Source organism: Lytechinus pictus, chromosome 13 (assembly GCF_037042905.1).
Source record: "Lytechinus pictus isolate F3 Inbred chromosome 13, Lp3.0, whole genome shotgun sequence".
Taxonomy (NCBI): domain Eukaryota; kingdom Metazoa; phylum Echinodermata; class Echinoidea; order Temnopleuroida; family Toxopneustidae; genus Lytechinus; species Lytechinus pictus.
In genome coordinates, this window is record NC_087257.1 from 29,963,810 (window position 1) to 29,989,452 (window position 25,643).

General features: G+C 36.7%; 1 protein-coding gene and 1 long non-coding RNA gene across 2 annotated transcripts; both read right to left on the reverse strand.

The window, feature by feature from the left end:
* Positions 1 to 7,619: 7,619 nt before the first annotated feature.
* On the reverse strand, positions 7,620 to 13,302 carry LOC135153051 (uncharacterized). The gene is made up of 6 exons (XM_064108750.1): positions 13,245 to 13,302; positions 11,945 to 12,011; positions 11,050 to 11,157; positions 10,151 to 10,301; positions 9,503 to 9,612; positions 7,620 to 7,956 (listed from the first exon to the last, which is right to left on the reverse strand). The coding sequence occupies exons 2-6, from the start codon at positions 12,002 to 12,004 to the stop codon at positions 7,705 to 7,707; spliced, it is 681 nt and encodes a 226-aa protein (XP_063964820.1). The 5' UTR covers positions 12,005 to 12,011; positions 13,245 to 13,302; the 3' UTR covers positions 7,620 to 7,704.
* Positions 13,303 to 18,802: 5,500 nt separating this feature from the next.
* On the reverse strand, positions 18,803 to 22,935 carry LOC129283032 (uncharacterized). The gene is made up of 3 exons (XR_008586635.2): positions 22,493 to 22,935; positions 21,484 to 21,586; positions 18,803 to 20,935 (listed from the first exon to the last, which is right to left on the reverse strand). It is a non-coding gene; the product is annotated as an uncharacterized LOC129283032 (long non-coding RNA).
* Positions 22,936 to 25,643: the final 2,708 nt, after the last annotated feature.

Sequence of the window (25,643 nt, forward strand, 5' to 3'; positions counted from 1 at the left end):
ACCCCTGCCCATGGCGTATTTGCATATACCCCCGGCTTATTTGCATATACGGATTACCGGCCGCACCGCACACACCGGATCAATGCCTACCTATTGTTCTCGCGTTCGTGTGTACGGTCCTGGAGATTAGTATAAATAGAGTACGTTATCAGATAATTTTTGTCACTTGATAAAGAGTTGCAGCGGCACTCGAAAGCTCGTGAACTTGTAAGCTAGTGAACACTTTTTGCGAGAGTGATCACGAATTTCCTAGAAAGCCAGTGAACACTTTTTGCGAGAGTGATCATGAATTTCCTTGTTGACCATAGTAGATTGCGAGACAAATGAATACCCTCTAGCGATTATTTCAATCCACAATAATGAACCTATTTAGTATTACGTATATTGCTTAATGTCTTCATGAAAGAAACAATATTTTAAGTAAAACATTTCAAAAGAAATTACATTATAACTAATTTACTTATTGGAGTACAGAGGAGAGTATTCATTGCCTTAATGACATCATTATATATGCAGCCAATTTGTAGTCTACATGAGTATATTATTATTATTTGTCTGATATCAACTTGTCTGATTTTCATCTAAAAGCAAGTTATTATTTGGATTTGGCTCCCCTTTAAGTGCTGAAATGTCTTCATGAAATGTTTATCTTTATTTTTTTTTAATGCAGGGCACATGCACGGACACGATGTTTGATTGAAATGACGTTTGGACAGCTGAAAAACAAGTTCATGTGCTTGAAGGGGCATGGAATGCAGGTGGAACCAAGGAGAGTCTGTGATGTTGTTGTTGCATGTGCAGTCTTGTACAACATAGCTAAGTTATTAAATGAACCACCAGACGAAGAAGCGGATCAACAGCCTGAAAATGAAGAGGGAGGAAATGATGAAGTCAATGTGGAAGAAAATGATGATCATGAGTACCAGGTTAGCCAGATGGTACAAATGGATATTGTTAATGATTTCTTTACATATTATATATATTTTTTTTGAAGACCCAGACCTAACCCAAAAGTAAAATTGACAAATCATATGCCAATCAAAAGTTTATAAACTACTGAATACAGCAATGTAAGCTTTTTCATCACCAAGCAGTTGAATATTTTGCTTTAGAATAGCTCTAATTATTGTGCTTTTCATCGGCCTCAAAATTGTTAAGTAATGTTGTGTTAACGTTGTGATTCCATAGGTTTGTACACATAAAAACTGAAATATTGTCAGTGCCTGTTTCCTCTCCAAACGAAAAGAAAGTGAATATATATACATGTAAATCTGGAAATTAAAACAAAATCAACCATTTTTCTGTGTAAAAACCTTTGTAATCGTAACACTCCTGACGTCACGTAATACAGACTGTCAAAAAAATTAATAAAGCCTTTTTAAGCAATATACTCAGCTGTCTAGCAGTGAATATCAGACTTGCAACGTTGCACTATGTATTTCCCACTTGTAAATTTCACTTCTAGCTTCAATCTTGGTCTTTAAGTTATGTTTTCAGGTACGTTACAGACTCTCTTTGGTACCTTTGATTAATGTAGAAAGTTGATAACACAATCCTAATTGTAATTGAGGGTGGGTGGGGGAATATAAATAATCTCATTGAATGCATTACCTACTTTTTATCAATAGAGTATCCATATCATAGCATAATATCACTCACTAAGGGTTGGTCATTATTATTACTCCAGTAACACTTTCATTTTCTATGTGATTTAATTGCAAATGTCATCTACAGTGCGTCCTAAAAAATTATACACTTTTGAAATGGCTGCCAAATAAAAAATGTAGCACTTCGGGGGAAAAATCTTACATATATGGAAAGCCAATAAAGTCAACTTTCAAATGACACCAAAAAGTTGGAAAACTATTCATGCTTGAGCGAGCACTGCCCACTAAAACAAAGGGTATGAAAATTAGGGTGGGCTGGAATTAGCCTTCCAATTTATGCCAGTTTTTGAGAGGCAAATCCTTTTGAACTTGCAAAGTTAAGGGCGTTGTCATAAATTTATGATCAACCGTGACCAGTTTGGGTTGCTTAAGCAATTTTTTGTATTATTAAACTGAACTTTAATGCAGGAGTGAACATAAATTACACTTTTTGGGCAGCATTTCAACTTAATCATTTGGATCTCTTTTTGGGCAGCATTTCAACTTTATCATGTGGATCTCAGCAATGTGTTCATGGGAGTCGGGAGATTAGGGGATGAGATAGGACTTAAGTGAGAGAAGTAGGTTGATGGAATAAGGGTCAACAGAACATTCAGCCCCCGCCCCTTCCCTTTTTCCCGCCCTCCCCTCCTGTTGAGGGACTGATGGCTATCGTAATGTACACGTGAAGTCCATAGCAGAATGTTGATTTAATGATTAATTCTGAATTGGGGCATCAACTTTTTCCTATAAATCATTTAATCAACAATTTATATGGAAATAAACTCATTCAATGTGCAATGTGATCAATAAAACATTCAGGGTTTTTTTTCCAATAAATTACTTCATTAATCATCATAATCATTAAATTTCTTGGTAATCATTCAGTAAAAAAACCCTGACCATTAGCTACCGGTCACTTGGCAGCTAAGTTTTGAATAGGCTACAATCCAGGAAGTGAGACAGAGAGTGAGTGGGGGGGGGGGGGGCTGGGAAATGGAGGTGGAGAGGGGAAGGTTATGACTTTTAATTTGTAAAAGGACAAAAAGAAGAGGAATGCACTTTTAACCAAGTCTAAGAATATCTCGCCCTCTTGCTTGTATGAGGTATCATCACATTACTCTGACTCTCACGAACACACTTCTGAGGTCCACAAGATGAATATGCTACACTAATATTACAATTCCTGTTCACTCATGCATTATATTTTAATTTAGTAACTCATGAAACTTGCCTAAGAAACCATAACTTATCTCACTCATAAATAGCATAACACCCGTAGCTTTGAATAGCATAACACCCTTAGCTTTGTCAGTTCCAAAGAACTAACCTCTCAAAACAAAACTGGTAAGGCTAATTCCTACACAGCCTAGCCAAACTTAGTCTCTCAGGAGGAGAGAAGAGGGGGGAGGGGTTGCTAAATGTTCTGTTGACCTTTAAAATCCCATCAATGTACATCACCTAAAAAATGACCTAAGTCATATACCCCCCCCCTCTTCTCCTGACTCTCATGAACACATTGTTGAGATCCACATGATAAAGACAAAATGCTGCACTAAAATTTGCAAATCATGATCACTCATGCATTAAATTTCAATTTAATAATGCATTACATGTAATTTTCACAAACATTGAACTGATCACATCTGATCTTTAATTCACCAAATAACCCTCAACTTTGCAAGTACCAAACAAAAAAACCTGAAAGAAATTGGAAGGCTAATTCCGGCCTACCCTAATTTTCATACCCTTTGTTTCAGTGGGCAGTGCTCGCTCAAGCGTGAATAGTTTTCCAACTTTTTGGTGTCATTTGAAAGTTGACTTTATTGGCTTTCCATATATGTAAGATTTTTCCCCCAAAGTGCTACATTTTTTATTTGGCAGCCATTTCAAAAGTGTAGGGGAGACCGGGGTTAGTTGGAACATTTTTGACAAAAATGGCTGTAAAATCCAAATAGATTTTATTCCAGAAACAATCAATATATCAGCTTGAAGCATATATCTCAGGGCTTCAAATGTACCCCATAAAATTTTTAACTCTATTATGGTTACTGAAAAAATCCACCTTGAACAAGACTATCGCAAACGTTCCAACTTACCCCCATATCGGGGTAAGTTGGAACATGGTATGGGGTAAGTTGGAACACTGCATGGTCAATTAAGAATTATACTAAAACTACTTAAAACTGTAATATTACATGGTTTTAGCCTATTTGCTTTATCTTATTCAAGTTCAAATATTAAAGTGTGGATTCGTTGAACTTTATGTAAGATATATACTAAAACTACTTAAAACTGTAATATTACTATAGCCTATTTGCTTTATCTTATTCAAGTTCAAAATATTAAAGTGTGGATTCGTTGAACTTTATGTTTTCTATTATACAGCCACTCACGCAAGCAGACTGTGTAGTAGAATTCCGCATATTTGGGTGCGTTTGAGTTTACATGCAATTAAGTGTACTATCACCAATTTCATGTACTTCTGCATCAAATTTATAAGACAAAAATTGATTGTTTTTATTTTTTTCATAATTAATTATGCAAATAAGCATATAAAATTTTCCAGAAATTTGTTTTTTTTTTGTATGTTTTTGCCTTTAACTCTATTTATTAAGCTAGTAGAATTTTTGGTGAGAGTATCAATTTTCACATTTATAACAAATATCCACCAAAAAATGCATGAAATATAATTTCTTATGTATTTTTTGTTTTTTCGAACTTTGTTTTTTCCGATGGACTTTGTCAGGAGTCTTTTGCGATCATAAATAGCATAAAATGAATCTATTTGAACCAGCAAAAGTAAAAAAATAATCATACATTTATGACTTTTGGTTGAAAAACACAATTTGCATTGACCTTGTACATGGAATCACCTTTTTGAACAATTTTGGGTCCGAACATGCACATACAATTTGTTGCGTAATTTTGAAACCGCGCACACAGGCATCACAAATTTGGTCTCAAATGATGCGCAAGACTTGAAAGTAAAAAGTCAGCTAGCTGAGTGTAGTCAAAAAATTTCGTGCGACGGCATAGTGACAAAATATCTTGAGGGGGGCTCAAATTGACCCCCCCCCCTTTTATATTAAAAAAGGGTTAACATTGCATTAGGTGCCTAAGCATGGTATACAATACATGTTCAGAAGAGTGTGAAATACTTTTTTTTTTTTTTCTCATATCCAATATTTTCATTCATAATTATGTTTGGGGTAAGTTGGAACATGTTCCAACTAGCCCCTTCAATTTTGTTCCAACTAACCCCGGAGGCTCATTCGACGTTTATAAGCTTACAGCACAAAAAAGGGACTTCACCATGGCATATTAATAACCTCATTTTGTAGCTTGGTATAAGTGTATATTATACCCCTAAACTGGCCAACTTGATCTGTAAACTTCTCTGAGATAATCAAACATTTCTGAACGAGAAAAAATTTACTCAGAAGGTCAAAAAACAAAAATTTGTTTCTAACTTCACCAGGCTTGTTGCACATGTGTTGTCTGTAATATGGTGGATGGCCGTTGATAATGACAATAACTTGAGGGCAGTATTGCAGAAATTTATTTAAAGACGTTAAAGAAAATTACAATGTTTCAACTTACCCCATGTTCCAACTAACCCCGGTCTCCCCTATAGTTTTTTTGGGATGCACTGTATTGCCTACCGTGAATTATGTAATCCATTACTTTTGCGATAATTATTTGGAACCCTTATGATGTTTAACTGATAGCTATTTATTGAATAAAAGTAGTATGAAGAGAGCAAGAGTAGCATTGTGACAGCAACTTTGAATGACAGTTTCATGTCACCATATTGAATAAACAGCTTCCCTATTTCAGTATATAATGAACAAAGGGTTTAGAAAAGCAACTCTTGAAAATTGAAGCACTTTATTATTCATGTCAGACTATTTATTGAAAATTGAATAATTTCATCAACGATTTCTATTTTAAACACAAATGAACAAATGTATTCTCATAGACATAAAGAAGAATATGTACATTAAATAAATAAAGTTACCAAGTAAATGTCAATTTTCTAAAATAATTATATTCTGTATACATCATATAATTATGACTTGTCAACATATTTAACAAATTAAAGGCACTTGAATTCACTGTATCATAAGTAATGAAATTATTGAATATATCTATAATAATTGATCAGTATATAGTTGTATAAACTTCTTCATATATTCTTAGATACATTAACATTAATAAATACCATGAAATTTAAGAATTTAAATTGCACAGAGTTTTTCTCTTTTGTTAAAGTGTGTGAATACTTTTTCAAAATTTCATATTTACAGAAATTAATATTCAAAATGCACCTTATATTCAAAACCTATTATGACAGAAAAAGATGGAGATATGAATAACGAAAAAGTATCTCCCCTTCCTCTTTATTCAACTGAAAATTGTTACTTTGAAAAAAAATATCCCACACTGTGTTCTCACTCATGTATGACTTGATCAATTGTTTTTTTTTTCCTTCAAAATATTAGCCAAAATGGTACTGCTGCAAAATGATTTGCATGAAATCAATTCATCTAAATGTTTATGTATTTTGAAAAGGGGGAGAGTTACTTTCTCATTGTGTGTGAAAAGAGTAAGTCCATGTCAATTCACCTGAAATGTTCATGTTGCATCATGAATGGAACCATTTATAAAGTTTTCATTATTTAAGGGCCCCGGAGGTTTATCTTAGTGGATACATAAAAATTCTTATTTAGACCATATGTGACCAGCCACCAAAAGATCAACAGTATGTCGTCATTGAAGGTTCTCTTTGAATAGCAAAGATAATAATTTGGTCTTCAAAATGAAAAAAAAAAGAAGTTAATTGGAAAGGGTAAATCTTCTTCTTCATACTGTCAAAGGCTGAAGCTTTGAAGTTGACTAGAAAACAAGATACAACATTTTATCTAACACAACTTTTTGCAGACTGCTTTGAAGTTTCATTTAAATTGCAGAGTGTGCACATCTCATGCTTGAGTGAACCACAAACTTCAAACCTTGTTTTCTCCATATTTTTTTAAGCTCTCGCTTAATTTCATCTGCTTTCAATCAAGTACTTGTAAGGAATATTCTTGATCAATTTTGACAAGTTATATATCATATCAAAGTTTAGGCTATGCTTTTCAATCTCAATGAAAACATTAAAAATTATTTTGGGAGATTTGTTGATTTTTGGTGGCTGGTCACATATAATATTTATAGATCTAGAATTTCAAGTATTTGACCATCCTTCTAGCTGATAAATTTGATGAAATTTAAATGACAATTAGCAATTTTGTTCATTAATGAAACTATATACACCCTATACTCAAATCACAATTCTTTATTGTTAACCTTTTCTTTTGTAAACTGAAACAAACATAATATTGCCTGGTATATTATGCCTATTGTTAATTGATTCTTGGGGATTAACAGTTGGAGAAATTGCAAATTTGAATATCCACTGTCTTAAGCTCATTCATTGTCACTTCTTCAAGTTCTAATCCTGAAGAAATCTCTTAAGAAACTTTTTTTTTGTTTCACCAGGTCATTAGTGGTTCTTAAAGCGACATTGTGAGCATATCGTTCTAATACCATAGGATTTCTAGTGGACTTTGGTCAAAGTTGAGGGATAAAGTGTCATCAGGGCTGGTATGCCATTCAAAACTTAGGTTCTACAAAGATTTTATGATGTATTTTACACTGCTAAGAAATATGCTTATTTTTCATTCAGGTCAACATTGTTTTACTTTTGTAACAAAATATATAAACCAAACATGCTGAACAATGTGACATCACCAACTTTGTGCACTTAATACGTTCACCAAAAGCACTACAACCCAATTCTTCATAACCAAGGATGACTACAAACACACACAAAAAAACTACCTGCAAATACATTCCAAATTATTTTATTTACCCATTTTTTCAATTAAATAATTCAAAAAGACTTAAGTATTGAATTGAAAACAGGCTGAGTTGAATTGACATGGGCTGACCCTAAAAAGGAGGCTTTAAATACTTCAAAATAGTAAAGAGAGAACCTGAACACAGTGAACCATTATTGTTCCTTGCCTCCCCGCTGTCTCATGACAAGAAGATCTATTATTGTACCTAACTGACCGCTGATTCTCAACAGGTCAGCATGGATAACATCAGGGGGACAAGTAACAAGTTGTGTCACTGTGTCCAAGTTATCAAGAACCTGAATATCCCCAATATCATCTCCCAAGTCTTCTTCATCATTGTCCATGTTCTGGTTCGTGTCTTCGGCTAGGGCAGCAACCTCCAAATTCTGGGAGCTTGTGCATTCCTAGTAATGAGATTATTAAAAAATATAAAAATACATTAACCATCGTAAAATGGGAAGGGTTTTTAGAAATCCAATCTTGCAACCCTTACCTAGTATTAAAAGATTATAATGCATATGCTGGTTGAGAAGAAAATATGCCCCTACATATTATTTTCAAATCCTATCAAGAAAAAAATCATTTATAAAAAACCCAATATAAATCAAATTATTTTTCTCAATAGTAAGATTGAAAAAGAAAATATATGAAGATGTTGAAGTCACTTTAACCATCATAAATGGATATGCCTGGCATTATACTTTAAGTCATACTCCCGGGGGGGGGGGGGGGGCACTCAAATTATTTTTTGATGGGGGCGTGCCTCACGAAACTCTGAAATGGTGGTCTAAGGAACTGACGAAAAGGGTAAAATACGGGGCCTTGGGAACTAAATATATACCGAGCGGTGTGAAAAACAGGGTCTACAGAACGGGATCGCGGCACTGCAAATACGTTGCACCATAGCGCTGTGCATGCACTCGCCATGCGTAGAGCGGCTACTAGTTATTATGTAGGGAGTTGCGAAGACCTATGTGCATCTCTCGCATGCGGTGCTTGCGCTGGACAATTTTGGTAGGGCTGGAGAACTGAGATGTCTCGAAACGGGGTTCTTGCGAGCGGGACTGGGCGGCTTCTGAACTGAACTTTTGTCATTCGGAGTATCTAGAGAACTGAAAATTGGGTCTGAAAAGGGGGTCATCAAAGCCGCACGTCCCCGCACCACCAATATATGTGAGTGCCCCCTCCGGGGTCATACTTAACTCTTTGTGAAACACCCCCCTGAACTGTTCCCCAACCAGGTATTAACAGAATAATATTGTGTCTTCTAGTTGAAAAGAAAATGATGTACATGTACTCCTAAATAAGAATTACACATTTTTATTAAGAAAACAAAAATCATTTATAAACCCCAATTACACATCTAATTATGTTTTCTTAATATTATCCCCAATCACTCACAATTAATACAAAGTTAACACAACAGGAAAGGGTCAGTGAGATAAAGAGTTTGTTGCTTGTCAACTTTAAAATGTAGAAAGTAATGCCTTCATGGATGTTTTGTCACCTTAACCCCCCATTTTTTTGAGGGGGGGGGGGTTAAAAACATAGTTTCTGCAGACACATTTTAGTTGAAGTGAACAGCCACTTCCAAGAGTGATTATATCATAGAGACTGATATCAAATCATAGTTTTGATATGCTCTTTCACATAAGATGTGTATTTATTAAAAAATTGTATTCATAATCTAAAAAAAATAGCATTTTCACAGTTACAAAGCAAGTATAAAATACAAATCAAACAAGGATATCTTAGGAATGGCAGACAGTCATTCTCAATAAAGGTATAGATGTTTTTCTTAGCACACAAAATGATTATATGTAATTTGAATGATTTATATTAATTCAATTTTTTACATTATTCAAGTCTTTTAAAAAAAATATTTTGGTTTTTTATGAAAGAAAAATTACAATTTCGATTGTCAATCACACACACACAAAAATAACTTACACCCAACCAACCTTCATTCTGTGAGCTCGCCAGCCCCTCCCTCACTTCAGTTGCTACTGCTTCCAACACCTTTTCAGAAATAAAATCAATAGACTTTGGGGGTCCTCCACCTGAATATTGAAGCATAAAAACAAATACTCAAATGATATTTAAATAAATCCAATATGATATGATTCGTAATTGATATTAAAAATTTGATTTTCATTCAATTTCATTCAGTGGATTAGTCTTCGGACTTTGAAACAGAGGGTTGTGGGTTCAAATCCCTGCCATGGCGTAATTTCCTCCGGCAAGAAATTTATCCACATTGTGCCGCACTTGACCCAAGTGAGGTGAATGGGTACCCGGAAGGATTTACTCCTTGATCGCTTTAGCGCCTATTAATATGACGTTTCTGCTACTGCCGGGGTAATAATATGATACCAAGTATCAAAATGCAGTTGAGTATATGCACAAAGCAACTGCGCTATATAAATGGACATTATTATTATCAATAATTTAATAATTCAAACTGACATCAATGAATGACGAAAAATAAATTGATGACCATGTATTTTGATTGATATTTGTCTAATTATAATCAACCATCAGTCTTCTGCATCCTTGCAACAGTGAACAACAAATATATATTCACAGAGATATGCTCACCTGTGAGCTTGGCATGGGCCGTGCATTTAAGAGCCCTGCTCTTCAGCTCCTGCCTCTTCTTCTTCAATTCTCTCCAATCTCTCTCAGAACCACCACAAATCCTTAATTCCGTGGCAAGTTCCTTCCAGGTATTCTGCTTTCTCTGGTCATTCTAAAAAGACAAATATCTTTATCCAGTGTGTTTTGCCCCTGAAAAATGTTTTCATTGAAAATCATAATATCAAAAACATTCATGTACAAACACAATTTTGTTTTCCTTCCAAAGTCTAACAAGCTTGGCTTAAAGATAAGAACAACCTGAGAACTCTCAATATCCCGCTCTCTCCTGTTTATGATTCTATTACAATCTGAGGTGGATCCAATGGGAAGGGGGCTCTAGCCTCTGCCCCTCCCTTTTGAGAGTCACAGACTGGATTTTAATGGGTATCATTCATTCACAAGTGAGGACATTGGGGTTTTTTTTTTTTGGGGGGGGTCCAAATTTTGCTCGGGGAAAATGTGCCCCCCCCCCATTTGAAAATCCTGGATCCACCCCTGGGCTTCATGACACAAAGGTTTACACTCAATCGCTAAATACCAATGACCAATCAAAATCATCTTGGCATGCGCACTCTGTTTAAAATACTGACCAGGAGCCAATATTTCATATTTGCAATTCATTGCAAACCTTTGAGTTACTGGGCCCTGATTATAATTATATTGATTTTGGAAGATGAGGTACAGCAAAAATTATCATCAATATATTTTACGTAAGGATGTTCATTGATACTTGATTACTCTTATGTGCATGTCAAAGTTTCATGAATTAGATCCATATACTTTAAAGGTTATGATGACCATAGTTTAATATAAAATCATAATGCATTTGAGTTTGATCACAAAACTTTACATTACCGTACCTTCACTCCACAAAACCCTGCCTTCCCGAACAGGTCCCCTTTTCGTCTCTTTACGAATTCCACCAGCTGCAACTGCTCCTCTTTGGTGTAGTTTAGCCTTCTTTTCTTCTGTAATAAAGGTAGGATAAAAACAATTCAAAAAAAGGGCATGAATGAATGAAACTAAATTTATTTCCAACAATAAAACTAAAAGCATTAATATCTTTTGTAAACTTTACCAATGGAGGTATCAACTCAGAAAGCATAGCTTGTAATGAGTGCACCGTGACATAGACAATACATACATGAAAAAAAAAAGTACATTACAAAACAATCAGCGATAAAAACAAGGGAAGAACAAAAAACAGGGCATTGAACAGTAAATAAATCATCAAACCAATCATCCTACAAACAAAGCTATAAAGCAAATCACAAAATTTGAATCTTGGTCTTGCTCCAGCTTTATCTTGTTTTTGTAACTACTTTTTATCTAATATTAAAACAGCTTTTCAAATTTCAAAATTCAAATAGTGTTTAAAAATCTGTTGTGATTGAGGTTCTTTATGAAGCCGGCTTTAAAAAAGGATCCTCTGGCCTCTCAATAATTATATCTAAAAGTGTTTTGAGAATTTCTGGATTTTTTTTTTCAACAATTTTTTTTTCAATTTGTATACAATAGATAAACCCAGTTAAATACATTTATGCTCTTTTCTCTTAGATCTTGAAAGTGAGAACACCATTGACTGAGATGAAAATACTCACTGCGCAAATATTCACTGCTGAATGATATGCACCACATAAGCTAAAACAAAAACATACAAGTACAACCAAAGTATCCCTCATCATAAAAATACCATTAAAGTAACAAAATATAAATATTTGATGTAAATGTACTATTGGTGAATAAGAAACATACCTTGCCATTCCCAGATGGGGTTGAGCTCCCAGCTGACGTTCCAGCTTCTTGTTCTGACATACTGCAGCTGAAATTGACAAACAATTGTAAAAAGTATTGTTTTAAGTAATTGATCTTATTCAAGCGTGATATAAATTTAGAGGTCAAACCGACTGAGGCAAATGACAAGGACATTCCAACAAACCACATCCATAAAAGCATATTCATGCCAGGTATCAAGGCTCATTCTTTGGTGAAGGTTTTTCTTTTTTTCGTGGAGGGGAAATACATTCTAATAAAAATATCTAGGTATTGATTCAAAGTCTTCACAAAACAGGAGACACACAAACTAGTCCTAATAATTCCTCTGGCCTCCAGCTTCAGTATCATATGAGATCAAAGGCAAAACCAAAATCAGATTCCCCATTTCTCAATTGCCATGATTGAATATTATTTTGAAGAGGTCTTTGTCGAAGTGTAACAAGTGTCTCTGTGACTTGTCTTTTGACTGATGATGCCTCTTTGTCTGAATATGAGTTACATTCATTGATTTTTCAATTGAGTAAAAAGTTAGAAATAAGGCTATGCCTAAATCTAGTCTACAATTTATACCTTTACTACCACAAACAGAAATATAACTTCAAATTATAATTAGTAGACCCTATCTAGCTTTACTACTAAATTACAAACATGACAAATACTTTACTTTAGCCAGGCTAGCAAAGAGTAGCATACTGTTGAGCATTCACACGTATTGCAAGGACTTTTGTTTTGAGTCTAAGAGTAAGACTGTAAATCAGTCCATGCCCATGGAGTTCTTTCCCATATTTTTAGGAAAACATTCAGGTCCATTTATCCTTTACTTTCATTAAGATTTAAACTCAACCGGCATTATCGTGATATTGGGAACCACCGTTCACTTCATACAAGCACTTGGCAGCGCTTTATTCAGTCTCATGCACGGTTCCCCATTCACTTTGTACACAAGTGCGGGTAAACAAATCGACGAGTGGTTCCCGAAACCACAATTTGGCCACTCAACCCTTACCTTAACTCATCGTACAATCTCAAACAAACTTAAGACGCAAATTTAATTACAGATAAAGTCAGACAAAAAAGTAAAGATTACCCATTTAAGCGTCCTACGGGATTATCTATACGTGGGACTGAATTGACCGGCTATCGAACAACACTGCAAACACCGGCCATTTGAGTCACGACTTTGCCCATTTATTCACGGTTATATCTTTTTCAATAATTGTAAAAAGAAATCCATATTTTCTTAACAAACACAAACAGAAAATAAGAATACGAATCTTACCTTGTGATATCAACAATCGAACAATGAAACCCTTCGTTTTAGCAGATGGCAATATAATCAGCGGGAAGATCGAAACGTCGAAAAATTCGTCAACATTCATTTGCATCTAATTTGCATCTAATTTGCTTAAGAACAGGCTTGTTCATGAATATCGAAGTGTTTTTTTAATTAATCGAGTCGCTCTTAGGTTACGAGCGACTTAATGAAATGGCCTTTTCGAGTTGCTCGTATCTTAAGTGCGACTTCACCAACTTAAGAACGACACCCCCCAGTAGTAGCCGATAAACTCTGTGCTGGAGTTCAGTGGCTGTGTAGATTGTATGTGGTGGTGTGGCAAGAAACCAGCGACGTGTGTAGACTCTTCACTAGTCGCTTTGTAGGTATTTTTGCGGAGATTGCCTTTGCCCGCTCCAATCCAAGGGTTCATTACAAATAATACAATGCCGCCGCGCACAGAAAAATCAAGCCATAGAAGTCGTGTGTTGTGGACACCAGGGGCCCGTTTCTCAATACCTGGACAAGTTAGTCATATCTTTATCCACCTCTCTCTCTTAGGTGATCCCTCCATGGTTTTGGAGATTCTAAGATACAAAAAGAACAAATCCCAGTCCGGTAAATTACAGATTCAGCATCAAGTTGGAGCGGTAGTCATGAATTTTATGTAGAAAAAAGAGAGATTTAAGGAGCAGACTATTATTAACTTCTGAAGGGAGACCAGGTTGATGGGTTAAAAGGGTAGCACAGGAAAATTGGTGTGGATCATCAGCAGTACCGGTATACAAGTCTAGGTAATGTGGGAAGTCAGTGAGAAAATCCTCGACTCTGTGTATGAAGTCTTGGCAGAGGTGATCAAGAGAGGAGCACGATCCTACAAAGTGTTCTACTGTCTCATCATATGACTCACAAAGAGGGCAAGTACGGGTGGAGGACTTTCCTAATGTGTGGAGGTGATACTGAGTAAGATACGTGGAAGAAAGTAATTGGGCTCTGACAATGAGTGCATAACGGATGACAGGGGAATGTGTGGTCTTCGGATAAAGGAGATTGGTGGAGGATGGGATGTGATCAATCCAGAACTTGAGAGTTGACTTCGCACGGATGCCCTGTGACACGAGATCATTGACGGCAATGTAGATCTTGTACTTAACCAATTTCTTAAAGGTGGAGTAAGGAAGTGGTTTCGAGATATTGCTGTGAAGATCAGGAAGGTCATACTTTCTCAACGTATCCTGGATGACTTGGATAGTTGGAGTCCATGCTCCGAGAGCTGCTAGAAAAGTCCGGTATTCGAATCGGTTGTGGTCCAGATTGGAGAGTTGGCCAAAAAGGAGCAGTCTATCGAGATCTATGTGGATGGAGAGAGGCAAGAGGTTGGTGAGAAGATACACAATCTCATCAGCAGCTGTTATTGGGACTCCAAGAACCCTCCTGAAAAGGTGCGATTGGGCTTTGTCAAGTTTCTGTAGCATGGATTTAGTGAGTTTGTTAATAGGAGTGCCATGCAACATCCTTGGTATACAGAAAGTTCGCCAAAGGTGTGCAACCAACATGGGGGAGACACCGCCAGTATATGCCCCAGAGCTAGACAGAGAGTAGAATGCACGAAGGCCAGTTCCGATGATGCTGTCAATTGGGTCGGACCTAGAACCAGACTTTGAAATTCCAAGGTGAGGGTGACTGGTTTTTTCATCAACAATACTTCCATTGACTGACCAGGAAGATTTTGTGGGATGTTTGGCGTTGTTGAAGACAATGACTGCACTTTTGGAAGGGTTGATTTTGTAGTGCCAGAACTCCGCATAGCTGAATGTGGCATCAAGCATCAGCTGTAGCTCGTCTGGAGAGTTGGCTACCAGTGCGACATCATCGGCAAGAACAACAACGCCAGAGAACCGGCCGTCTATTGAGTTGCCGAGGTTCTTGTCTCGCAGCTCCTTGATCAAACCATCAACAAAAGCTGTGTAAAGTAAAGGAGACAGGACCCACCTTGACGTACGCCTTGGTTGATGGGATTGGGTTGCTGGCTGCACCCTTCCAGAAGACCTTGCTTTCAATCCCATTCACGAAAGTCTTCTTAACTAAAATCCATTGATATCGAAACTCTTCCTAACTAAAATCCATTGATATCGAAACTATCGGCAGAAAGAATAGACGAGATGTAGCCTTAGTCACAAAATAGCATAATTTTCAAAAAGCAATATGATAAAACTGCAATTATTGTGATGAATTGGGAAATAAATGTAATCAAAATAAAAGCAGACGCAAAATATGTATCATACATACTTAACCATGAAGACTTGAACACTCAATTGCTGAGAAAATGAAATTATGAATGATTTATTTCATGACTATAAAAGACACATGTGGACGTTGAGATGGTACCCCTGGGAGAGTAAATTTTAATAGTTTACGAAAGTAAACCACAATTTTTTAATTATTTTTTTTTAATAATGAGAACTATGCGTTTATTTATGGTGCCAAACATCATCAAAATAAAGTTTAACATAAATTTTTAAAATCTTTGAATACCGAAACACACAATTTGACAAATTCTTTGCATAAATTAGAGATAGTTTACCGAAATATTGATAAGGGTCTCAAAACAACGAATACAAGTCCGATTATGGATGACCCGACGTGGTAGAATCCTTACCAAATCAATTATTTTACTATTTCAAAATGAATGGTTTTGTTGCATTTTACCAACAGTTTTTACAGTTTCTGTGCATTACAATTAATTTTGAATGATTTATCACACCTGTTTTGCAATGTAATTTCAACTTCTATGATTAATTGCGTAAGATTTTAATTTTCAAATTTCGAGGCACTTTTGCATTTCATAGTCTACCCACGTGAAGCCACCACATAATTAAGAAATAAGTTATGACAGGTTCGGAGGTGTCATAAATATTTAGTCAGGTTGTTGTCTCTGATCTTGGCAAAGAGGGCTTCGTGAAACGATTAGCGGACAAGTAGCTCACTATCTCCGATTTAGTCAAGAAGGGCCCCTGAACTTGGATCGCAGCACGCGCGACCCACTAGTTAGAAATCTACTGCCAAACACGGTTCAAGGTGCGAGGTTAGTGGCCTTCGCCAGGGTGTAAAATGGAAACGCGCTCCCCGGACCAACATGCAAAAGCCGCATAATAAACAATGGCAATCCTGTATTTTAGGGGTCTAAATTATTTTAGGTTGCTAACTTCAGGCAACAGCTCCATGACCGTTGTTACCCGGGGGGGGGGGGGGGGGGGGGCACTCAGTATATAATGCATAGTGGGTATGTGCCGCGGAGGGGACCCCCATTTTTACACTCAAATTTCCGTTCCAAGGCATAGCATTTTTGTCTTATTGAGAAAAAGAACAAAGAAAGCCGCTCCAAGGTATAGCATTTTTTTCTTATCGAGAAAAAAAGAAGAAAGAAATCCGCTCCAAAGCTTCGCATATTTTTGTTACGCCGTTCCGGTCGCATTGATCTGCTACAATGAGCGGCCGCAGAGCGCTGTCCGACCATCGCCTCTGCGCGAGCGCACCAGGCGGAGGCCGCGCTAGCTGCATCATGCACGCATGCCCGTTCCATAGGGATGCATACGCACGTACTCACACTCTGGCGATCCGTTCCAAGGACCCCCGTTTTCACAAACATTTAGTTCCGAAGCCCGTTCCCAGGACCCTCCTTTTTACAATAAGCCCGCTCCAAGGCCCCCGTTTTTTGTCTCGCCCGCGGCACACCCCCACCACTTTTTTGGTCGAGTGCCCCCCCCCCCGGGCATTGTTAACGGTAATTCAGTAGTGCGTACGCACATGCCGGGTATGGCGGTCCGTTAATGCCATTATTATCGGACTACTAGTATACAGCTACACGCCTATGTAGTAGATGTAAAGTTGTATATGGGGCATCATGCGATATATAGGGGCCAGGGGAGGGGGTGGTATAGAACAACGGTATACCTAAAGCCGTTGGGGTGTCACATGACCTGGGACTAGTCATGGCCGGGCCGGGGGGGGGGGGGGGGTGTATGCAATGAAGAAATATAATGCCATGCAGCACGCCTGGTGAATATAATTTTAGGGGGTTTTATTATTTGGGGCATAATATGGGGTATATCTGAGCACTTATGGGTGAAGGATGAAGAGTATAATGGTATATATCAAACCACAGTAATCAGCGTTACTTGTCATGGCGGGGAGGGGGGGGGGTTATAGAATGAAGAAATAATAATGCTGAGCACCTCCCTGGTTTAATGCGTTTTTATTATTAAGGGCTTAATGGGGTTGGATAAAATGATGATGAGGAGGGTATCCAGACAATTCGTCCCTTATTTCACGAAGTGACGGATGAGCGCGCAACTTTTAAAAAGTTAGTTTTGAGTAAATCGCGTTCAAAGGTTTAGACCTCAATCTCAACGTCTTCCACGTATGCAGGGTGGATAAATGTCATATCCTCGTATTGGGCATATTCTGGACAATATTCAAGTACAATCATTTGCATTTTCCTTTAATATTCAAGAAGATAATGAGCTGCAAGCAGAACCATATTTTCGTGAAAAAAATATATTACGGTACGCGCTTAGATTTATTTTCACGAAGTGACGGATAGTGCTTCGCGCGCATAACCGTCACTTCGTGAAAATCCGAAATTCAAGGACGCGCTTCAATTTTGTTTTTACGAAGTGACGGGAAGAAGCTTCGCCTTAGTCCCACGTATAGCCTTGTCGATGCAATTCGATAAATAGGGTCTAGATATACATAATTTCTTTATTTGCTATTGTAGGAAAAAATTAATTCCAAATGTCAGATCAATTAGGCCTACATTTACTTCTTTTAATAAAAAAAATCACTTTAAATACTTTGATTTCATTTTTCAAGTAATAACAGGAAGACCAATAAACACACGTGTTATACTTAAGCCTATTTCATTTCAATATTATCTTCATTTTTGAGAGATGAACTCTGATATACGGAAAATTCCTAACAGGATATGAATAAAATGACTACAAGAGATACAACACATTTCGTAATTCTGTTTGAGAAAAGACTATTAAGCACTGACTCCGTTGGAGTAGAAAATGCGACATTACAAATATTTGTCAGTTTACTAACCTCCCTACCCCCCTAAAAATATGAAATCCCAATTAAGTTTCTCTTAAATGTTGTTTATAATGTTAAAGGTATTCTCTGTTAAGGCCGAGTTAGCTATTCAAAATTATTCTTTGAGACTTAATTACCTCGAAAATGGTACAAAACTAAATGTGGAACTAACTTGTCAAAACGGCAACAAGAATTGGTAAATTATGACTGATTGCTACCCCCCCCAAAAAAAAAAATGAGAAGAATAAGAATTTGTCAAAATAAAGCGAGCAAATTTTGAGTACAACCACTCTTGCTCCCTTCCTCTTTCTCTCTCTACTCAAGTTTTCCTTTATCAAAATAGTCATGTATTCTCTCCTGAACATCATATTAAAATACCTTTATCATGCAAAATAAGAGTTATGACTTGTCATAAATCATTGAAAATACTAACTATATAAAATAAATTCCACAAAGTTAGCAATGTAAATAAATTTAGAAGAACTCCTTTAATTTTATTACATATGAAACCATAGCAGCAAGTGACTTATAGACAAGTAAATAATAACTTTTTTTCATATCAATCATTATGATAATGGTTATGCTTAATAAATTCATTAAAATATCAATTCCATACAATGTTAACAATGGAAATATATTTTTAATTCAATAATATATATCGGACCATAATCGCTAGTGACAAACACAACGGCATTCATAATTATTATAATGAATCTAATATTGCACTTTGAAATGTATAAGAAGTGAATTATCAGGTACACATTGACAGAATTTTGTCATTTTATACATTAAATAAAACTTGAATATATGCAACAATATATTTATTTGTATATCATGCCCTGCTTAACACAATCAGCAATCCTAGTCTGTGAATGCCACATTTTGAAATACAGAATTGCTAACAAATACCAAATTCAATAAGTTACTCTACATTCAAAACATTCCAATGAATAAATTACAAGAATACTGGAATATAATCAATGCTAGTGGTGCAGGAAAGTTGTATTCTCTATGTCTATTTGTATTGAAATACACATATTCAAGTAAAATGGTATATTTCTTTTCCATCAAAATAGAAGTAACATAATCACCATTACTTATTACATTCACTACACTTTTTTTTTAAAGAATGTCATAATTAAATCAGTCGACACAGTTGCCTTGAGTTATTTAATCTTTTTACACACTGTCAAGTACTAAACAACATTTTCCAATCAAACACTTGTTTTTTTAATAGCAAATTATTGCCCGAGTCCAAAAACAGAAAGATACATTAAAATACACCTTAGTTCCAACTCTGAAAACTTCACAATAAATTGTCACGATTTTAGCAAGTAACATCTTTGAGATCATGTACAAATTAGTTAAATTCTTACTACAAATATACAGAAAAACATGTGCTGCAGTGTATCTTTAACTTCAAGCTAATGTAAAATGTCTGCTAAAAATAATCATGTATTATTTCTTTCCTGAATATCATTCATTAGAAAATTCTGGAATAAAATGACGACACATCAACTGTAAAACTGCATAAACCAGGTGTGTGAATGAAAGATAAAGAGCTGAAAATGCTGAAGAGTTTTAGGGGATGAAATTGAATGAGCCCTCAAACTATTGTACACAAAAAGGGATATCAAGCTGAAAATAAAAAAACAAAAATAGCTGAAATCAGCTTAAGAATTCTCACACCCCTGATAGACCAAAAAAAAATTACCTCATGGAAGGGGGGGGGGGGTCTGTATTAACACATCTGGCTTTTGAAAATGAATTCATGAAAACCTAATATGATTTTCACCCTTACTAGTAATATATCCTGTAACAATCGAGTTTCACAATGCATGTCAGTCTAAATTGTATGGTTATGTTATTATAAGAAAGTATGAAGTATTAATACAATACATTTAAGCACAATAAAGCTAGTAACATTCTGTTTTACAAAAATGTAGACATATGCAGTTTTTTTTTTAGATGGCACCAAGCAAAATGAAAACATGCCAAACAAAATGAATAAAGAAGGGTAATTCTTCTGCAAATATGCGGACGATGTGTATTTATAAGCAATTTAAACATGTGGCAAGGATAGCAGATAAATGACTATTCTGAACTTTATATTTGACTGTATATATATAAAACATATTTGAAGGAGTTCATAATTATATCACTGTAAGAGCACAGACTAGTTCAAGCAGCATGGTTTCTTTATATAATACACTGCTCTAAAAATTAAACCAGATTTGAAAATCCTATCAAAATTAGAACTAAACTTATGTTGAAGTCAAAATCACAAGAAAGTTAAAACGGGCATCAGTTACCCAGCTGGAAACTAAAGAAAAAGTTAAGTGAGAGCCTTAAAAGGCCATGAGGCAGAGCCAATTCCTTCATACTTTTCACAAGTGTAGACATAGTTTCATCATCAGAATTGCAGTCAGAGTTCTCAGAAGATGTTTCTAGTTTGGTTACTTCAACAGTTCAAAACCAGGGCACACTGTTAAAATCCAGTCACTACCAATTCAACTGTCATGTCACCAAATCAGATCACATCTGCGGTGCTCAGGGAATTATCAATGACCCACCTGACAAGCATGTTGGCTCCTGGATCCAACCTAAGTATGTAGAATAAAATAATATACAAATCAACTGTTTGTTTTCAAAGTTTTTTGTCAATCCAATATCAAATTTGTAGAATTGATAGCAGACTCAATATTTTAAATTGCCCTTACCAAACAAAAACCTGCCCAGTCAGTATGGTACTACAATATTATTAAGAATATATTTTATAACTCTATTTACCACTGATATTTACAGCAAATATTCAAATTTAATGTTTCCAATTTATAAGAAAGTTTCAGCTAAAAATATGATCACATGTCAAATTTCAATGCTCTAGCATGTCTAGGGCAGTACACAATGCATTTGTCAAAATGGGAATAATGTTCTTTTACAACTTAGAAATACATTTATATCTGCTAAATGCTAACATATTCCCAAATTAACATTTTCTGGTTATTATAACCTTGAGTCAATATGTTTTAATAACTTCATTATTTACTAGATTTGCAATTGAAATTAATTTTGGTAGTGAGTGCAAATGAATGGATGGCTGATACTGACAGGATGTCATGTTGGATTATAACACTATGAAAATTCTCACCTGGAATCGTATCTGACCATCAGCATTGTTAAATAGCGAGTGTACTGGTTCCAGGACTTCTCTCATTTGTTCTCTGAAACATTGCTTACTGTATATACTGCATCTGAAAAGAAATGAAAATATCTTCATCATGATTATGATCAGAACCGAGGTGCAGTTTATTTATGTAGATTCTTTCATTTTCTGTAAAATGTCATAGAGATAAGGGCGAGGGTGTGGCCACCAAACAACAAAGTATAAAGCTCTATCTACATAAGATGTAGACTGACTCTTGACTTGAGATGATTTATTTAAAACAGAAATCTCCAGTAATCCTCAGTTTAATTAAGGACTCAACTTATTTGCACAAATGGGTTGGCCTCTAACTTAACTGAATTAATTCATGATCTCAGCATTCTCACTGTCATTTATATAAAGCCCCCCCCCCCTCCCCTGGGGAGGGGGGGGGGTATCTTTCAATTACATATGTTTGAAAGTACTACTAGGAATTTAGATGATGAGTTAACACTACAGTAAGGAAGACAATATAATCGATATATTTAGTTCAGATTTTTTGGTGGAAATTTATTGCAAATACTAGGCACTTGTGAAGACAAGTTAGAACATAACGAGATAACATTGGACTCTTTTGGAGTCCAATGGCAATGCAATTCGTGTAAATTTATCTAGATCTAGGCCTAAACTAATGCCCCTATATATGATTATTTTACCAAAATCCTCAGCCTTCATTAAATCTATTTCGTCTTGATTAATGTTGGAAAAATATTCTTACCCTTATAGTTTGACTAAACTTAACATTCAAGTTCAATTGAGGACAAAAATGACACGCCATACTCCATTCAATTTTCACTGACACGAAAATAAATATGTGGGGCAATGTATGGAAAGATTGGACGTTATTTTAAGGATTTTTGCGATTAGAGACGTTTAAAATGGTTGAAATTACTCGAAATGACTTAGAAAGCTGCATTACATTTATTTCTTTTCCTACATTTACAAAAAAACTCACCATTTCATGGTCTTCGGCTGTTCCAAACTGTAAAAATTTGCCTTCCGTCACTTCGTGAAAAAACTCTTGAGTGATAAAGCGTATTCGTTTATTTTCACGAATTGATGGCTGCTTATCCGTCACTTCGTAAAAACAAGAAATCCTTAATCTGGGTATTTTCATGTGTGCACTGTTGTCATAGCAACGTAATTAGGCATTTGTGTGATCTGAAACTTGTTGAGGTTCGAGATATGAATTAAAGATCTCCAAAAATGCAAAAAACTCGAAATTGAAAAAAATGCGATTTTTCTCATATCCGTCACTTCGTGAAAACAGGGACGAATTGGTTGTCACATGACTTGATAAGGGGCGGGGGAGCGGAAATATGTAATACCATATATAACATGTATATATATATAAGGATGATGATGAGTATCAAGGTATTAGAGCACAGGGGGTGTCACATGAATAGTCGGGGGGGGGGGGGTGGGGAGTGTAAAGAATGCAGACATATTTAATGCCATACAGGACCTCCTGTGTTTTAGGTTTTTTTTATTATTTGGGGCATAACAGGGGGTATCTGAGCACATAATGGGTAAAGGAAGATGAGTATAATATGGTATACATGTACATCAAACCAAGGGTGAGCCGCATGACTTGTCATGACGTGGGGGGGGGGGGGTTGTTATAGAATGAAGAAATATAGTGCCATACAGCACCTCTCTGGTTTAACAGATTTTTATTATTAAGGGCTCAGTGGGGGTAGGATATAATGATGATGAGAAGGGTATCCAGCCAATTGGTTGTCACATGACTTGATAAGGGTAAGGGGCGGGGGGGGGGGGTAATATGTAATACCATATATAACAACTCTTTGAAATTTGGGGGAATTCATTTTCAGGGGCCTAATAGGGGTATCTGAGGGCATTGGGGTCAAGGATGATGATGAGTATCAATGTATTAGAGTCCATGGGGTGTCACATGAATAGTTATGGGGGGGGGGGTAAGAATGCAGACATAATTAATGCCATGTACAGGACCTCCTGTGTTTTAGGGGTTTCTATTATTTGGGGGCATAATAGGGGGTATCTGAGCACATAATGGGTAAAGGAAGATGAGTATAATATGGTACACATGTACATCAAACCAAGGGTGAGCCGCATGACTTGTCATGACGTGGGGGGGGGGGGGTTGTTATAGAATGAAGAAATATAGTGCCATACAGCACCTCTCTGGTTTAACAGATTTTTATTATTAAGGGCTCAGTGGGGGTAGGATATAATGATGATGAGAAGGGTATCCAGCCAATTGGTTGTCACATGACTTGATAAGGGTAAGGGGCGGGGGGGGGGGGGTAATATGTAATACCATATATAACAACTCTTTGAAATTTGGGGGAATTCATTTTCAGGGGCCTAATAGGGGTATCTGAGGGCATTGGGGTCAAGGATGATGATGAGTATCAATGTATTAGAGTCCATGGGGTGTCACATGAATAGTTATGGGGGGGGGGTAAGAATGCAGACATAATTAATGCCATGTACAGGACCTCCTGTGTTTTAGGGGTTTCTATTATTTGGGGGCATAATAGGGGGTATCTGAGCACATAATGGGTAAAGGAAGATGAGTATAATATGGTACACATGTACATCAAACCAAGGGTGAGCCGCATGACTTGTCATGACGTGGGGGGGGGGTTGTTATAGAATGAAGAAATATAGTGCCATACAGCACCTCTCTGGTTTAACAGATTTTTATTATTAAGGGCTCAGTGGGGGTAGGATATAATGATGATGAGAAGGGTATCCAGCCAATTGGTTGTCACATGACTTGATAAGGGTAAGGGGCGGGGTAATATGTAATACCATATATAACACCTCTTTGAAATTTGGGGGAATTCATTTTCAGGGGCCTAATAGGGGTATCTGAGGGCATTGGGGTCAAGGATGATGATGAGTATCAAGGTACAGTTATGGGGGGGGGGGGGTAAGAATGCAGACATAATTAATGCCATACAGGACCTCCTGTGTTTTAGGGGTTTCTATTATTTGGGGGCATAATAGGGGGTATCTGAGCACATAATGGGTAAAGGAAGATGAGTATAATATGGTACACATGTACATCAAACCAAGGGTGAGCCGCATGACTTGTCATGACGTGGGGGGGGGGGGGTTGTTATAGAATGAAGAAATATAGTGCCATACAGCACCTCTCTGGTTTAACAGATTTTTATTATTAAGGGCTCAGTGGGGGTAGGATATAATGATGATGAGAAGGGTATCCAGCCAATTGGTTGTCACATGACTTGATAAGGGTAAGGGGCGGGGGGGGGGGGGGTAATATGTAATACCATATATAACACCTCTTTGAAATTTGGGGGAATTCATTTTCAGGGGCCTAATAGGGGTATCTGAGGGCATTGGGGTCAAGGATGATGATGAGTATCAATGTATTAGAGTCCATGGGGTGTCACATGAATAGTTATGGGGGGGGGTAAGAATGCAGACATAATTAATGCCATGTACAGGACCTCCTGTGTTTTAGGGGTTTCTATTATTTGGGGGCATAATAGGGGGTATCTGAGCACATAATGGGTAAAGGAAGATGAGTATAATATGGTACACATGTACATCAAACCAAGGGTGAGCCGCATGACTTGTCATGACGTGGGGGGGGGATGTTATAGAATGAAGAAATATAGTGCCATACAGCACCTCTCTGGTTTAACAGATTTTTATTAATAAGGGCTCAGTGGGGGTAGGATATAATGATGATGAGAAGGGTATCCAGCCAATTGGTCGTCACATGACTTGATAAGTGGCTGCGGGGGGGGGGGGGTAGCAAATAATGCCATATAAGACCTCTTCGGAATTTGGGGGAAATTATTTTTAGGGGCCTGAAAGGGGTATCTGATGGGGTGATGATGAGTATCAAGGTAGTGTAGCCCAGGGGATGTCACATGAATAGTCATGGGGGGTGGGAAGAGAATGCAGAAATTAGATGACACACAGGATTTCCTTGGTTTTAGGGGGTTTTATAGTTGAGGGCATAATTGGGGTCTCTGACGTATTGGGAGAGAGGATATTGATGAGGAGGAGGGTATCCAGCCAATTGGGGTGTCATAGCGTGATAGATGAGTGAGGGGGGGGGGAATACAAAAATGTTTAATACC